Here is a 17,977-nt window from a genome sequence, read left to right as displayed (position 1 = left end):
GTCCTGACATTACGTCATTGAGGACTGGGCAGCAGAGCGTCTCATTTGAATGAAATGAAATGAAAATCGCTTATTGCCACAAGTAGGCTTCAAATGAAATTACTGTGAAAAGCCCCTAGTCGCCACATTCCGACGCCTGTTCGGGGAGGCTGGTACGGGAATTGAACCCACGCTGCTGGCATCAGTCTGCTTTACAAGTCAGCTATTTAGCCCACTGTGCTAAACCAGCCCCAGATTTGGATTGCCCGTATACGTTTTGGGGAATTTGACAATCTTCAAATAATTGCCCTCCATCCTGTGACTTAACAAATGAAAAAGCCGGCAACTCCCCTATTGTTGTTCCTGAAGTATGTTCCATAACGTGTCAGGGAATGTGACCACAAAGTCTGCTGATGTTTTTGAAAAATGATCTGGAGGCTTCCCTGGGGGATAAGGCTGGATTGGGACTAGCTCTGCTGCCCTTTGGACAGTTAGCCTGTTGAATCTGACTGTCTGGGCTTGCATGTGAGAGGGCAGCAACCTAGGCAGGAGGCTTGGGAACATAGAACATACAGTGCAGAAGGAGGGCATTCGGCCCATCGAGTCTGCACCCACCCACTTAAGCCCTCACTTACACCCTATCCCCTCCTAACCTTTTTGGACACTAGGGGCAATTTTTTTTTAGCATGGCCAATCCACCTAACCTGCACGTCTTTGGACCGTGGGAGGAAACCGGAGCACCCGGAGGAAAACCACGCAGACACTGGCAGAACGCACAGACAGTGACCCAGCAGGGAATCGAACTTGGGACCCTGGCGCTGTGAAGCCACAGTGCTAGCCGCGTGTGCTACCGTGCTGCCCACAGAACCATACTCCCAAAGAGTTTCAGCCCCTTCAGGTGAAGAGCAAGGGCATAGAGTAGGCGGTGACCCGGCAATATTGCAGGGGCAAAACCTATTGTTTTAACTGACATCCACCGAATCTGTACCTGCCACATGGCTCTTAAAGTTCCACATGCATAGTGTGTGGCTACATGTGTGATTCATGTCTTTTGTTGGTTGATCAATATGAATGCAAACCTAGATTCCAGATGTTAGCAACAAATTCTCCAAAACATACAAGATGATGAGTCAGGTATATGGGTGGCATGGTAGTGAAAGGACTACTTTGGCTACTTTACCTTTACACAATTGCTTTAAAACATAATGAACCAGGTGTGGAAGAATGTGGGTATTAGCAATGTGGAAATGTGATTCTCTTTCACAATGCTGAGTGATTTGCAATAACCCACCCACCTAAAAGCCACTGATGGTACAGGGAGACGGAGGTAATTATGCTGTCGCCTGGCTGCTCTACAATGTACTGAAGCACCTGACCTTTTCATTTAAAATTATTCCTGGACGGCACGGTGGCGCAGTGGTTAGCACTGCTGCCTCACGGCACCGAGGACCCGGCCCTGGGTCCCAGTTCGTGTGGAGTTTGCACATTCTCCCCGTGTTTGCGTGGGTTTCGCCCCCACAACCCAAAAATGTGCAGGCTAGGTGGATTGGCCACGCTAAAGTGCCCCTTAATTGAAAAAAAAATGAATTGGGTACTCTGAATTAAAAAAAAACTCCCCAAGCATCTGGGTAATTCAAAGAAGGCATAAGCCTTGGACATATTCCGTTTGTTTGTGGAGAACGGGTCCCCGTGTATGGTGTGCATTCTAGCAAGTGTAAATGAGCAACGTTACGTGTTCGACTGATTGTCCTCAATTGGGCGTTGTCAGTTTTTGTTGAGGGATTACTGTTGGCCAGGCTACAGGCAGAACTCCCTACTCCCGAGTAGTGCCAACGCGTGGGTTATCGACCACCCCAGCAGGCCCTGACATGGTAGCACAGTGGGTACCACTGTTGCTTCACAGCGCCAGGTTCGATGCCCGGCTCGGGTCACTGTCTGTGCGGAGTCTGCACGTTCTGCGTGGGTTTCCTCCGGGTGCTCCGGTTTCCTCCCACGAGTCCCGAAAGACGTGCTTGTTAGGTGAATTGGACATTCTGAATTCTGTGTACCCGAACAGGCGCCGGAATGTGGCGGACGAGGGGATGTTCACAGTAACTTCATGGCAGTGTGAATGTCAGCCTGCTTGTGACAATAAGGATTATTATTATTATTATAATAACTACCTTCCTGTCTGAAATTGGACTAGCTTGTGACTGGACCCACCATGCTGAAACCCCACGGAGCTGGTCAGCTTCTTGACCCATAGCATAGCTCAGTTCCTGTTTGCACCCTGCATTGTTAAACAGACCATTTTTGAACAAAAACAGCTCCCGTCTGTAACGTGAGACTCCCTCAGGAAGCTCTGCCCTGCCTTTTATTGAGCCAAGCCCTTTGGCAAACAGGTGTGCACTCATTGCCATTCAAGATTCCCAATGAGAAGTGCGCTTGTTGCAATTTATCAGATTTTTGCCCCTGTAAGCAGTGTTGTTGTGCGCCATAAACAATGAGACAAAGTTAGCTATTTCATTGTTCTGAAAACTTTTCAACAAAAAAGATTCGAAATGGAATGACAAAGCCCCCCAGCATTTCCTTGATGTTTGTGGGGGTGAATTTGTCCTTTGTTTAAGGTTTGTGTTGTGTCAATAGCATTTGTCTGTGATGCAGCGAGGAGTATGTTTTACATTGACCCAGTATTAACTAGCGTGTTGTACAATGGGGGTTGCAGTTCTTCCTGTCCCTCAGCCACCTGAAAGCACTAACTCACTCGAGGGATGGACTTCCATGGCGGCTTCTTGTTCTCCTGTGTCACGCCCTGAATGAACCGTGTGTGTTTCGGTGTGCCGAGACTGAGTCAGCGCGTAGTTTGACTCTGGACAGCATCGCAGCTGAGCTCAGCCCTGCCTTGTTATTTACACAGAGCCACTTCCTAGTCAGGCCTCAACAGATAGCATGCGTGGTCTGAGGACACTGTCCCTGCTCCAGTTGCTGGTGAGATTGTGATCAGCCTCCTCGTCTCAAATCACAAGCCAGGTCTGTCCAGCTCAATGTTTTGCTGGGTGGTGACATTGCCGAGTGTCGGGGCGGGGGCTCAGAACTATTTATCGACTGAGTTGTTGGTGTGCATCTGGTGAGGGTATTTTTGATAACAGAGAAAACTGAAATTAAGGTGTCTTGTGCCAGAAATTGTAACCCCATAGGGAAACAGGTGCTCACTGCATTCCGCTTTAGGTCAAAAGAGTGTGTGCACATATTGAACATGAAGCTGTTATGTTTTGCCTCTACTTTTTGGAAAAGCAACGGTGAGCACCAATTCTACCATTGACATTATTTGGAGAGTATTACACCCTACTCCTAGACGATTGGACCGGAGGAGTTAAAGTCAGGATAGACGCACACAGCCAGCTTGGCGTGAGAGATTATACCCCAGGGTCTGCCTTCCTGCTCGCTGCTTACCCACAAACTGGTGCGTTCTCATAGACGGCAGCCCAAGGCATTCGTTAGCCGAAGTAGAAAGTTTGTGAAGACATAGAGAACATAAAACATACAGTGCAGAAGGAGGCCATTTGGCCCATCGAGTCTGCACCGGCTCTTGGAAAGAGCACCCTACTTAAGCCCACGCCTCCACCCAGTAATTCAGCCGTTGTGACTTTTGTCTCGAGTCTGAAGCAGACTGCTGGCATGGCGGCGCAGTGGTCAGCACTGCTGCCTCACGGCGCCGAGGACCCGGGTTCGATCCCGGCCCTGGGTCCCCGTCCGTGTGGAGTTTGCATTCTGTGTGGGTCTCACCCCCAAACCCAAAGATGTGCAGGGTTAGGTGGATTGGCCACACTAAATTGCCCCTTTATTGGAAAAAAAATTGGGTACTCCAAATTTATTTTAAAAAGTCTGAAGCAGACCATCTGTACAACAGTTACCACTGTACCCAGTTATTTCCATCTGCTGCACTCCTAAACATACAGATTGAAGCTGGCCAAGACATTTAAAAGTGAGGTGCATTGATATTAATTTGACAAAGACCGAGCATGACTTCAGTCCTGCAGAACAGAAGATCCGAGGTTTGATTTATGATCCTCGATGTTAGCTCAGTTGGAATGTTACTTCCGACCAATGTTGAGCCACTTAATGCGCAAGAGTTTTTATTTTATTCGCGTTACTCCATGTATGACTGCTCCGTTCGGCTGATTTCCCAGCTGTAAGTTGATTCATTTGCCAGTGGAGGTTTGATTGGGGGTAGATTGGGCTGCTGGAGGTGGTTGGCGTGTGTCAAGCTGGCAATGCGGAGTCATGTCGGGTCAAAGCTGTTGGCTACGACTGAGTGGCCATCCCAAAACTGAAGCTGAAGAAGGCTTTCGAATTGAGTTAAGTCCGGTTTGTCCTGGCCTATAAAACTGCTTTGGAACATCTTTGAGTCTTTTGAACTCTGCTTCGCACGCCACAGCTGGATAATGTACTCGGGATTTATGTTGCGTTACCTGCCAATTCATGTACTTCATCACTGTGATACGGGAATTACCACAGACGCTTCTGTTTCCTGTCACCCTGATTTTGAATTTAGCTTGAAAGAAAGAAGTCCAAATAAACAGGGGTACCATTTTAAGACAAAACAGTAAGGGAAATCTTGATTGTGACTGAATGTTTTTTAAATAACCCTAAATGGGTGGAACTCCCCCCGCCCTATCACTGTAACCCCACGTAACCTGCACACCTTTGGGCACTAAGGGGCAATTTACCATGACCAATGCACCTAACCTGCACATCTTTTGGACTGTGGGAGGGAACTGGAGCACCTGGAGGAAACCCACGCAGACACGGTGGGGAGAATGTGCAAACTCCACACACAGAGAGGCACCCGGGCCCGAATTTCACCCCGGCTCCCTGGCGCGGTGAGGCAGCAGTGCCAACTTAACCAGGGTGCCACCGTGCTGCCACTCACAGGCTCGAGGGCAGTTGGGGATGGGAAATCAAAGCTGGGGGTGTGCCAGTGACACCCACAACCCATGAAAGGAAAACAATCACGAGGCGTCAGGCAGACTGTGAGAAAGGTCGATGCCGATATGTTTTAAGCAGCAGAGCATTCCAGAATCCGCCCGACTGAGGAAGCTCACTGACAGAACGGGCTTGGCCAGAGGGAGTGTCACTCGGGAGATCTGCTGATGAACTGGCTTGCTTGGGGAGTAGATCACTCGTGAGGTTCGCTGACGGGCTGCCTCGGCCAGGTTGAGGAGGAGGTTTGACGTTTAATTGGCTTGCCCAGGGGATTTATCAGTCAGTAGTCTCATTGATAGACTAATTTAGCCAGATCATGTGTCCCCCCTCGGAGCCGCGCCAGCAAGCTGGCTTTTGATTCAGTTCTTGTTTTCTCCTTTTCCCTTTCATTTGCGTCTCCTGCTAAATCCTCCAGCAAGAGAAACAAAAGGCCCAGTCACTCGATTCACCTCATTAACGTGGGTTTGTGCTACAGTATTAAATGTTTCAAAATCTGAAACCTACCCACCTTCTAATGATGGTGAGAGAATGCTGGAATCCAGGAACTGTAAATACCTGTAACAAAGGTTGAGTGCTAAATGATTATGACTCGGAATGAAGGGAGTTAGGGCTCCGACCTCTCACCTGTGGGATCCGGGTTCAAATCTCTGACCTCTCACCTATGGAACCGGGTTCAAATGAAGCCCAGGCTCAAGGTATCATTTGTTTCCTGGCTGTAAGGGTCATTTGTGTAACAAGTTTTAATTCGTAAACATGGCCAATCCCTGGTGGACATGGGCCCCTAGCACAATACCGCCGTTATTTAGGAGAGTCGTTCTCGAGGTAGACGCTGTGATAAAGGGACAAATGTTACACCATTGGAGTGTTTGGGATACAGCACGTTGTTGAGGGAGTGTAGAGGGAGCTTTACTCTGTATCTAACCCCGTGCTGTCCCTGTCCTGGGAGGGTTTGATGGGAACAGTATAGAGGGAGCTTTACTCTGTATCTAACCCGTGCTGTACCTGTCCTGGAAGTGTTTGATGGGGACAGTGTAGAGGGAGCTTTACTCTGTATCTAACCCCGTGCAGATTGTTCTGGGAGTGTTTGATGGGGACAGTGTAGAGGGAGCTTTACTCTGTATCTAACCCCATGCTGTACGTGTCCTGGGAGTGTTTAATGGCGGACAGCGTAGAGGGAGCTTTACTCTATCTAACGCCGTGCTGTACCTGTCCTGGGAGTGTTTGATGGGGACAGTGTAGAGGGAACTTTACACTGTATCTAACCCCATGCCGTATCTGTCCTGGGAGTGTTTGATGGGGACAGTGTAGAGGGAGCTTTACTCTGTATCTAACCCCGTGCTGTACCTGTCCTGGGAGTGTTTGTTGGGGACAGTGTAGAGGGAGCTTTACTCTGTATCTAACCCCGTGCTGCCCCTGTCCTGGGAGTGTTTGATGGGGACAGTGTAGAGGGAGCTTTACTCTGTATCTAACCCTGTGCCGAACCTGTCCTGGGAGTGTTTGATGGGGACAGCGTCGAGGTAGCTTTACTCTGTATCTAACTCCGTGCTGTACCTGTCCTGGGAGTGTTTGTTGGGGACAGTGTAGAGGGAGCTTTACTCTGTATCTAACCATGTGCTGTACCTGTCCTGGGAGTGTTTGATGGGGACAGTGTAGAGGGAGCTTTACTCTGGCCATGATAAATTGCCCTTCGTGTCCAAAATTCTATGATTAACCTAGGACAAAAGTTCGGCACAACATCGTGGGCTGAAGGGCCTGTTCTATGCTGTATTTCTCTATTTCTATTTCTATTCTATTTCTGTGAGTGAGTTCCTTCCAAAATTGCCGTTCTGATTAGGGGTGCGCACCTGAACTGTAACTCAGTATTTTATCCTTTTTATTTTTCCACTGCTGTTTACAAACATTCTCCGTTTCGAATCTAAGAATGGAAATTGGGGATGTTTTGTTTGTTGTTGCTCGAGGCACTGTGTCAGCAGCTGTGAAGGTGACAATGACCCTGATGGATGTTGATAGAAGTTGTCCTACCTGTACTGAGGGTTAACAAGGGAGTCAAAGGGTGCAGGGGGTAGGCAGGGAAAGTCATGCTGAGGCCAAGTGTAGATCAGCCATGATCTTACTCCGTCTGCCTGGTACCCACTTCCATTTTCAAAAAATTAAACAGGATTCATTTGTTTAACGGCCATAGCTCAGACGAAAAGCAACTCTGCATAGGATGTCAGAATGTTTTTCATCTTGTGACTTACACGGGCGTATTGGCGGTGCATGTACTCCATGTGTCACGCCGTCATGTGGTTAAGACTGATCACGTTTTGGGTTGGTTTTATCTTTGCTCGACTCATCTGCCCTCATTGTGCCCGCATATGTATTTTATCCAACTGATCGTGATCGCTGAACTGCTTTCTTTGATTTCACTGTGCCTTTTGGTTGCGCGTCATCTGTTAATTTGTATTACGCTTCTGATTCCATGGGCGGGATTCTCCGCCCCCCGCCGACTTCTCCGGCACCGGAGATTCGGCGGGGGCGGGAATTGCGCCGCGCCAGTCGGCGGCCGCTCGCAGTGACCCCCCCCCCCCCCCCCCTTGCCCGGCGATTCTCTGGCCCGCGATGGGCTGAAGTCCCGCTGGTTCTTTGCCAGTCCCGCCGGCGTAGATTAGACTAGGTCCCTTACCGGCGGGAACTGGGGCGCGGGCGGGCTCCGGGGTCCTGGGGGAGGCGCGGTGGCGATCTGGCCCCGGGGTGGGTGTCCCCACGGTGGCCTGGCCTGCAATCAGGGCCCACCGATCCGCGGGCGGGACTGTGCCGTGGGGGCACTCTTTTCATATGCGTCGGCTGTGTCAGTCTCCGCGATGGCCATCGCATAGGTGAACCCTCCTCTGCGCATGCGCGGGGATGACGTCAGCAGCCGCTGACGCTCCCGTGCATGCGCGGTCCCGCTCCGGCCGGCAGAGTCCCTTCGTCCCCGGCTGGCGTGGCACCAAAGGCCGTCCACACCAGCCGGCGGGGCGCAAACCACTCCGGCGCCGGCCTAGCCTCTGAAGGTGCGGAGGATTCCTCACCTTTGGGGCGGGCCGACGCCGGAGTGGTTCACGCCACTGCGTCCCGCCGGGACGTCCCGCCCCGCCGGGTACGGGAGAATCCCGCCCCATGTCATTGATGCAGATTAGAAACAGCGGTGGGAGCCTCGAGGCTCTCTCCACTTGCTGCATCAAGCCCACCCCGATTTAACTCCCGTAACTAATACGCCTTGGGAGAATCCTGAAATGGGACGCCGGGCTTTAAAAAAAATAAATTTAGAGTACCCAATTCACTTTTTCCAGTTAAGGGCCAATTTAGCGTGGCCGATCCACCTACTCTGCGCATCTTTGGGTGGTGGGGGCAAAACCTACACAAACGCGGGAAGAATGTGCAAACTCCACACGGACAGTGACCCAGAGCCGGGATCGAACCTGGGAACTCGGCGCAGTGAGGCAGCAGAGCTAATCCACTGTGCCATCGTGCTGCCCAGGGATGCTGGAGTTTTGTCAGGACTGTGCAGAGGTTTCTCAAATTTAAGCCCACGAGCTAACATGGGTTTCTTGTGTTTCGCCTCATGGCGGCAGTGATTGTTCTCCAAAAATAAATTGCGATGGTGCTTTCGATTTGCTTCTCAGTGACGTGTTAGGCTTTGTGCAAATTTTATTTTTTTCCCTTGCGAAGTAATGAGGTTTCTCTGTGCTTACTAACGTGCTCTGCTGAACAACGCGTCAACAGAACGTCTTGATGGAATGGAAGTTTTGGACCTAAGGAGGTCCTGCATCTATGCGTGAATGTCCATGATCTTTTCCTCAATCTGGGCTCATGTTAACAGCAAAAAAATGGAAAAGCTTTGTTGCCCCTGAACTGGAAATGGACAAGACACACGTCTTTCCTTGATGACCATCTTGTTGAATTTGGAACGCTGTGTTGCACGAACCGGTTGTGTAATCAATGTTCGTTTTCATGGAGAGGGTCGGTGCTGACACGATGGACTTAATTGGCTCCTTCGGCGCTGTAAGGATTCTTTGGTTCTATTCCAGATTAGGCAAACTCTGGAAGGCTTAGGTTCAAAGTCCATGATCGCCGCACAGTTTCCAAAATGGCTCATCTGTCATTACTGGGTGAAATGTACGTACTAATTCACAGGCTGACTTTTGCTCCGTTTGATTTCCATGGTAAAGCAGTCCACATCTTAATAGACCTCATAACCTCCCTTTCACCTCCACCTCCTGGCTACCATTCCACTGACGTGTGAAAATGACCTTTCACTCTTTAACCCTGTCAAACTCTTTTGTTTCCATAATCTCTGCCGTAACCACATCTCTCCAGCGAATACATCTTGTGCCATATACTACTTCCAAGAAGTTTTTATTCATTGGCCTGAAAATACAATCTCTATTGCTTCTGGTGTTGCAACCCCTGCAGTTTCTCACGATGTGTTTCTTCCATTATCTTCCCGCCTGATGAAAGACTATTATGGATTCTCCAGCTCAATGAGCACCGGCTCCCAAAATCTGAAATGTTTTACATGCGTGTGGTGGTTTAACATTACCCTCATGCCTGTACTCAATGTCAACCTGTACTGACCTGCTTACTGGGTGCCGGGTGTGTCCCTGAATCAGAATCACAGAATTGTTACAGTGCAGAAGGAGGCCGTTTGGCCCATCGTGGCTGCACCTGCTCTCTGAATGAGCATTTCACCTCGTGCCATTCTCCTGCCTTTGCCCCATGATCCCGCACATTGTTTTTTCAAAGGCTCACCCTATTCCCTCGTGAATACCTCGATTTTATGTGACAAATTTCTGGATCTTTACTTTGAAGCAAGAGAACGCCTTAAACCTTATTTGTAGAAGCCAACAACGCAATAAAAAAATACCTTTATTGGAAAAAACTCGGTCAAGTCTTTAATTGTCAGGTATGCAAGTTGTTTGTTAATGGCCTTGCAATAAAAGGACTGTGCGACACGTAAAATGTGGATATACTTGCTTGTAACGCCCTGGTAAACACACTTTTTTTGTACACCCATATTTATGGTTAGCCCTCCCTGCTTCCAACCCCAAGACATTCACTTGACTTTGATTATGTAAGCAGAACATACCTTACAATGTCACTGAAATCACAGAGGTACAAACAGATAGGCCCTTCATCCCATCCAGCTCAGCCTCCCATAGAAACCTACAGTTCCCTCTTAACTTGCATCAGAGCATCTCGTTCTGCCATGATTTTAGCCTCCAGTAGCTCCATAGCGAGGCCATTCCAGCTACTCCAGGAACCCGTGCTTGCTGTCTTCGGTTGCAAACCTGCCGTTTGTCAATTTGCTACGCCGCCCCCTTCCCCAACAGTTGTAATTAAAGCTTTACTTGTTCCATTACATATCTTCTTTTATTCTTACATGGGATGTGGAAGTCCCTGGCAAGGCCCAGCATTTGATGCCCATTTCTTGATGCCCTTGAATTAAGTGGCTTGCGATGCCATTTAAGAGGGAAATTAAGAGTCAACCGCATTGCTGTGGGTTTGGAGTCACATGTATGGGCGGCACGTAGTACAGTGGTTAGCACTATTGCTTCTCAGCGCCGGGGTCCAACGTTCGATTCCCAGCTTGGGTCACCGTCTGTACGGAATCTGCACGCTCTCCCCGTGTCTGCATGGGTTTCCTCCGGTGCTCCGGTTTCTTCCCACAAGTCCCAAAAGACGTGCTTGCTAGGTGAATTGGACATTCTGAATTCTCCCTCTGTGTATCCGAACAGGCGCCGGAATGTGGCGACTAGGGGCTTTTCACAGTAACCTCATGGTAATGTTAATGTAAGCCTATTGGTGACAATAAAGATTATTATTATTAGCGAACTGTAACACATGCCCGTTAAGGGCAGGTATTTGTTGCTGTGAGGAAAGAATTGAAATAAATTGCAGTATGTGCACCGGCCAAGAATGAATCCTCCAGCAGCTGTTGACATTTTCTTTCAGACTTGGGTCCCACCTGGATTCTTTCCCCCATAGAAACAACGCTCTGTAATGTTATCACAGTGGCATCAATGTGGCCCCTACCAAGGCCATGCATAGGAGTGATGCTATCTACAGTACACATGGCCGCAGGCAGCTCTGAATTCAGCAGAAGGACAGCTATTTGTTTATGCAGCAGTTTTAATAAAAGTAAACAGAATCCATTTCAACATCCGTCCTTCTCATCAAAGCCACCAGGACAATGAAACAAAGATCAAAGCTAATACTCTGAAAAGACCGCGATTGGCGGAACGGGCTTAAGCAGCCATGAACGTTTGCCCCTCAATTGGCGGCTTTTGAGGGATCGGCCGCTTTTATAGAACATACAGTGCAGAAGGAGGCCATTCGGCCCATCGAGTCTGCACCGACCCACTTAAGCCCTCACTTCCACCCTATCCCCGTAATTAAATAACTCCTCACCTTTTTGGTCACTAAGGGACAATTTATCACGGTCAATCCACCCAACCTGCATGTCTTTGGACTGGAGGGAGGAAACTGGAGCACCCGGAGGAAACCTACGCAGACACGGGGAGAACGTGCAGACTCCGCACAGTGACCCCGCGGGAAATCAAACCTGGGAACCTGCCGCTGTGAAGCCACAGTGCTAGCCGCTTGTCCACTAAGCCAGGGGTTACTTATAAGAACATAAGAACATAAGAACTAGGAGCAGGAGTCGGCCATCTGGCCCCTCGAGCCTACTCCGCCATTCAATTAGATCATGGCTGATCTTTTGTGGACTCAGCTCCACTTTCCGGCCCGAACACCATAACCCTTAATCCCTTTATTCTTCAAAAAACTATCTATCTTTACCTTAAAAACATGTAATTAAGGAGCCTCAACTGCTTCACTGGGCAAGGAATTCCATAGATTCACAACCCTTTGGGTGAAGAAGTTCCTCCTAAACTCAGTCCTAAATCTACTTCCCCTTATTTTGAGGCTATGCCCCCTAGTTCTGCTGTCACCCGCCAGTGGAAACAACCTGCCCGCATCTATCCTATCCTATCCTTATCTGGTGAACCAACATCTCATTTTTACTGTGACGGCTCCTGTTGTTTGGTATTCTGCTGACCCAGTTATTTTTTTTTGCTGTCGTTTCTAGCGCCAGGACTAACTAAATGGTGCAGTGTTTTATTTTCTGATTCTCAGCTGAGGTACCCCCCAAGAACAAAGGAATGAAAAGATGAGCGGTCCAGCTGAGTTTAGAACATACCGTGCGCAGCTTTATCACTTGTACCCCTCGGGCACCCCTCCCTTCCCTGCCCCTGCCCCCCCCCCACCACCACCGCCGCCGCCGCCGACGGCGACGGGCTCGATGCACAGTCTGTGGTGCGTTATTTGATGGGACGGCAGCAGAGTCATTCATTTGACCTCAGTACCACTGTCGGCATGGGGAAAGTCGGTGCTAGCCACTGGTGGCAGCTGGGCAATATTTGGGTTTTACATGAGAGCTTATTGGACTGGCTCGACCCACACCCGAGTAAAGGAAGAACTTGCAATTGCATAACGCCTTCCACAACCTCAGGACCGCCCAAAGTGCTCTACCGCTAGTTAAGAATGTCAGCCACTGTTGTGAGAAACGTGCTAGCCAATGTTTTACACCGCAACATTCCAAAACAACAGTGGTCAGCAAATGATTTGCTTCAGTGGTGTGGTTTGGTACGTCGGTCCTTTCAGAACAGGGGAGTATTGGGGGGGGGGGGGGGAGGAAGCATTTTGAATCAGCAGAGATGCGGGGCGTAATTTAACGGCCTCGTTGCACCCAATGCCAATCCGGATGTGCCGGTTAAATAATGGGAGAGGTCAAAATCGGGATCCGTGCCGTGTGCAAATCGGTTTGCGATCTAATTGGCTCCCTCTCGGTACCATTTCTGGATCCTGCCCAAATGTGGCGATATACCAATTGACCAATTAAGACTGATCTCCATCTCATTGGCGAGATGCAAGTCCAATCTAACGGCTTCCCGGGAACTAACTGGCTCCCCAGCGAGAGATCACACTGGCGCCATTTAGCACTGGGCTACACAAACGTGGACGAGGCCCAACGGCACCTGGGGAGGGGAGGAGTTGGCACCTTGGTTCTCCCTCTGGCACCCAGGAACCTTGGCACTGTGGCACTGCAACCCCGGCAATGCCCAGGTGCCCGCGTAGCACTGCCAGGCTGGAAGGGACACTGCCAGGATGGCAGAGTGGCAGTGCCATGGTATCAGGTTGGCACTGCCAAGGGCCGGGGCCTGAGGGGGTGCCATGCCCATGAAAGGGGGGATGAGAGGGATTGTAAGGGCAGCACGATAGCATAGCTTCACAGCGCCAGGGTCCCAGGTTCGATTCCCCGCTCGGTTACTGTCCACGCTGAGTCTGCACGTTCCCCCCCCCGTATCTGCGTGGGTTTCCTCCCACAGTCCAAAGACGTGCAGGTTAGATGGATTGACCATGCTGACTTGCCTTTAGTGTCCAAAAAGGTTCGGAAGGGTTATTGGGTTGGGGGATAGGGTGGAAGTGAGGGCTTAAGTCGATCGGTGCAGACCCAATGGGCCAAATGGCCTACTTCTGCACTGTACGTTCTATGAAGGTTGTATATAAAGTGCCCCCTAAATGGGGGGGGGGAAGCCTGACGAGGGGGATTCCTCAGTGACCTCACAGCGGTGTGTCCCAGAGAAACACCCCAAGGCCCAAAAGAATTGACTAAGTGTGGGTAAACACCGGTGTGGATCTCACTGAAAACGCTGGCGGGAAACGCCCCGCCAAACTAGCCCTAAATGACACCAAAAGACTTTTCGGTTAAATTGCGCCGGCTATATTTTAAACTTTTAGGTACTCGTAATAAAATTGTGTACTTGGGTAATAAAGAGCAGCTGGGAATCACTAACCCACAGTATGGGCCAACTTCAGAGAGCTGTTAAACGTTGCGGGGCAGCTCTGTGTTGAAGAGTAGATGTGCTGAGGTGTGAGTTTGGCGGTGAGATTTGCAGATGACCGAATGATTGACTCTGACAGATGCTGCTGCCTCAATCCTGAAGCTGCCGGCGGCACTTTGTTAGAAACGTCGGCGTGCTTGCCTTCGGAGCCAAAGAGCACCACCTACCGAGGTGAGATTGTTTCTGGGCCCTGAGCAGCAAGTCACTGAGACCAGAGGAGACGACGCTGAGAATGTGCAGAATCCCAATGATTCAGCCCCTTTCCCATTCACCCTCAATGGACCAGACCCCTTCCCATTCATCCCTGTTGTGCAGAATTTCTGCAGAACAACAACCTTTTCTCTCAGCCGTAAAGAACTCTGGTGCCAGTTTAATTACTCACTTTGTAACGTACGCCCAGGAGGTTACGAAGGAACTTTACAAAACACTACGTCGGCCTCCAAATGTACTATTGTGTTCAATTCTGGGCACCGCACTTGAGGAAGGATGTGGAGGCTTTCGAGAGGCGCAGAGAAGAGTTTTGAGAATGGTGCAGGCGATGAGGGACGGGGGTAGATTGGAGAAGCTAGGCCGGTTTTCCTTAGAGAAGAGACGGTTGAGAGATTTGATAGGGGAGTCTGAACACGCTGTGTAGGGGTGAAACTGTTCCCGCTGGCCGGAGGGTCGAGAAGAACCAGTGGTCACCAATTTATGGTGATCGACAAACGAGCCAACGGTGAATTGAGAAAGTTATTTTTTAGTCAGCGAGTGGCTGGAATCTGGAATGTATAATTCGAGAGCGTGGTGGAGGCAGGTTCAATTGTAGATTTCCGAGGGAGATTGGGATAAAGAAAGATTTGCAGGGCTACAGGGAAAGGGCGGCAAAGTAAGACTAGCTGAGTTGCTTTTGCAGAGAATTAGCATGGACACGATAGGCCGAATGGCCTCCTTCTGTGCTGTGTAACTATTCTGTGATTCTACATAATCAAATCCATTACCATCTATTATTCAGCAAACACACCATCTGTCCTCATCGACGCTCTGTATAATATATCATTGTGTTCATTTGCTTCCTGTTGTTCCGTTTGTACAGTGTATTTCATCAATCAATTAATTGGTGGCACATAAATGTAATTGTACCTGCATTGTGGAAATTCTCTTCCGGTCATATTTTCAATTCTAGCGGAGCATTTGCTCGGAGCTGATTATCCGCTGTGTCATTGTCGCTGCTCAGTATAATAAGTCATGGAGGACAGTAAGCACAGGGTTCCAGTTTTGTTTCAGGGGTATTTGTAATTTAGGAAAAAAAATCTGTCTTTACACATGCTGCTTTCTCATCAATTTTGTAAAATTGAGGTCCATGAGGCCATAAGACCATATACGAGCAGAAGGAGGCCATTCGGCCCATCGCGTCTGCTCCGCCATTCAATGGCTGATCTGATGTGATAATCCTCCAACTCTACTTTCCCGCCTTATCTCCATAACCCTCAATTCCCTCACTGATTTAAAATCTGTATCTCAGTCTTGAACATACCTAACGACCCAGCCTCTGCAAGTAAAGAATTTCACAGATTCACTACCCTCTGAGAGAAGAAATTCTTCCTCATCTCTTAAGTGGCCGACCCCTTTACTCTGAGATCATTCCCTTCTGGTGCTAGACTCTCCCACGAGGGGGTATGGGTCGCACTGTTGCTTCACAGCGCCAGGGTCCCAGGTTAGATTCCCGGCTTAGGTCACTGTCTGTGTGGAGTTTGCACCTTCTCCCTGTGTCTGCATGGGTTTCCTCCGGGTGCTCCGGTTTCCTCCCACAAGTCCCAAAAGATGTGTTTGTTAGGTGAATTGGACATTCTGATTTCTCCCTCCGTGTACCCCGAACAGGCGCTGGAATGTGACGACAAGGGGATTTTCACAGTAACTTCATTGCAGTGTTAATGTGAGCCCACTTGTGACACTAATAAAGATTATTATTATTCCCTCAACACCTACCCTGTCAAACCCACTAAGAATCCCATATGTCTCAATAAAGTCGCCTCTCAATCTTCTAAACTCTAAAACAGGACCTACCTGCTAAACGTCTGCTCATCCCTCTCATGTTTAGCAGAGCACGATACAATAAATTTGGCAATCGGCCTTTACTGCTATGCTGCATTCTTCTTTTCCTCTGTTCAGTTTAATACTCTGAGACTAGCGGTGAGAGGGAAAGCGAAGCTGAAATCTAGAATAAAATCTGACAACCTGTGTAGTTGCGGTGCTCCCTTACACGGGGTTCAATTCCTGTCCATCCTGTCATTCGCTGCCCCGTTTGACAACGCATCTCTCTTTATCCTTGTGTTTCAGACGAACGTGAAGCCGTGCAGAAGAAGACATTCACCAAATGGGTGAACTCCCACTTAGCGAGGGTAACCTGCCGGATCACGGACCTCTACACGGACCTGAGGGATGGGCGGATGTTGATCCGGTTGCTGGAAGTGCTGTCGGGCGAGCAGCTGGTCAGTATAAAACTCCCGTCCTCTTTGTGGCGATCATAAGAACGATATGACGAGAGTAACTTTAGGCCAGCGTTAAGAGTCACCAGCCTTTCAAGCAGCCACAAGGCCCCACCAGTGTCTTGTGTGATGGACAGCCAAGAACACTCCCAACGCAGTTCCCAGCATAGCGAGATGAATAATGGATCTGTGAGTGGGTCGATCATTTTGATCATGTCGTGGGCAGTCGACCAGGACCTTCCCCACAGGAAGAATAAAATAATTACAAGTTCAAGAGGTTAACTAAACAACTTCCTTTCATTTTGCTGAAGAGAAATTGAGATAATTCTGCCTGCTTTTACTGGACAGGATAAGAAAACTTGCCTTTATGAAAAACCTTAACATATCCTCAGGGTAAAGCAGTTTTTCCCCCTCTCGATTCAGTCACAGGACGTGGGCGTCACTGGCAAGGCCGTCATTTGTTCCCCAACCCTAGTTGCCCTTGTACTGAACGGATTGCCAGGCCATTTTAGAGGGGCAATTAAGAGTCAACCACATTAGCCGCGATTTACTGACCTCATCAAACCTAACTTGGTGTGGCGGCGAGGCCGTTGACCGAGAGATTTGCGGCGCTCGAGGTGCCTTGAAAGATTCGGGTGAGATGCAGATCAACATATGTAAATAAACCATTGGGCATCTTTTTTTCGGGGGGGGGGTCTCTCTCAGGTGTTTGGAGGCCCCTGGCAGGCTGGGAGGGGTGTGCAGGGAGGTATCCTGGCTCTCCCCCCTGGCCTCTTGGCATTTTCACCCTGGTGGTGCCTGGGTGGCACTGCCACAGGTGAGAGGGGCCGTGCCCAAGAAAGAGGGGACGGGGGTGGGTGAAGGACAGGTATGAAGCTGCCTCAGAAAGGTGGGGTATGGGGGAGTGGGGAGTCTTGAAGTGGGGGAGGGAGCCCTCATCGACCCCATAGCGGACTCTCCTCACTTTTTGGAGGGGGTGGAGAATTCCCTTGTGTGCGGCGGGGTTAACATTGCCCGTGGGTGGCAGGGGTGTGAGGGACCCTCCAGCTCAATTAGACGGCAGCACGGTGGTGCAGTGGGCTAGCACTGCTGCCTCACGGTGCCAAGGTCCCAGGTTCGATCCCGGCTCTGGGTCACAGTCTGTGTGGAGTTTGCACATTCTCCCCGTGTTTGCATGGGTTTCGCCCCCACAACCCAAAAAATGTGCCATGTAGGTGGATTGGCCACACTAAACTGACCCCTAATTGGAAAAAAAAAGCTCACTTAGACATTGGGGAACCCGTTCAAAATGGCGGCCCGATCTCTGAGAAACAGGTCTCGCTGGCAGGTCCTGCTCCTTCTGAGAGTGGGCTAGACCGGGGTGGAAGCTCCCCAAGGACCAAAAAAATGACTAAGTGTGGGTGAACGCCGATATGGATCTCACCCAAAAAGCCAGTGGGAAACATCTCCTCAAACTCACCCAAAATGCCAATTTTTTGATTGAATTCCGCCTATTGCTATGGATCTAGAATCACATGTAGTGTAGACCAGACCAGGCAAGGGCAGCCCATTTACTTCCCGAAAGGACAATAAGTGAATCCATTTTTTTTATGGTCATCGTTTTTAGTCAATTCAAATTCCGCTATCTGCCGTGGTGCGATT

General features: G+C 49.6%; 1 protein-coding gene across 6 annotated transcripts in view; it reads left to right on the top strand.

Moving 5' to 3' along the window:
• LOC119959007 (spectrin beta chain, non-erythrocytic 1-like) overlaps positions 1 to 17,977 on the top strand; it is a 295,476-nt gene that overhangs the window by 194,220 nt on the left and 83,279 nt on the right. For all 6 annotated transcript variants that reach the window (XM_038787552.1, XM_038787550.1, XM_038787555.1 and 3 more), the window contains one exon: positions 16,188 to 16,339. In XM_038787552.1, coding sequence (XP_038643480.1) covers positions 16,188 to 16,339 — 152 coding nt within the window. The remainder of the gene's footprint in view (positions 1 to 16,187; positions 16,340 to 17,977) is intronic.

Source organism: Scyliorhinus canicula, chromosome 31 (assembly GCF_902713615.1).
Source record: "Scyliorhinus canicula chromosome 31, sScyCan1.1, whole genome shotgun sequence".
Lineage (NCBI taxonomy): Eukaryota > Metazoa > Chordata > Chondrichthyes > Carcharhiniformes > Scyliorhinidae > Scyliorhinus > Scyliorhinus canicula.
Note: the sequence above shows the minus strand (reverse complement) of the source record. Positions and strands in the feature narration are given on the sequence as shown.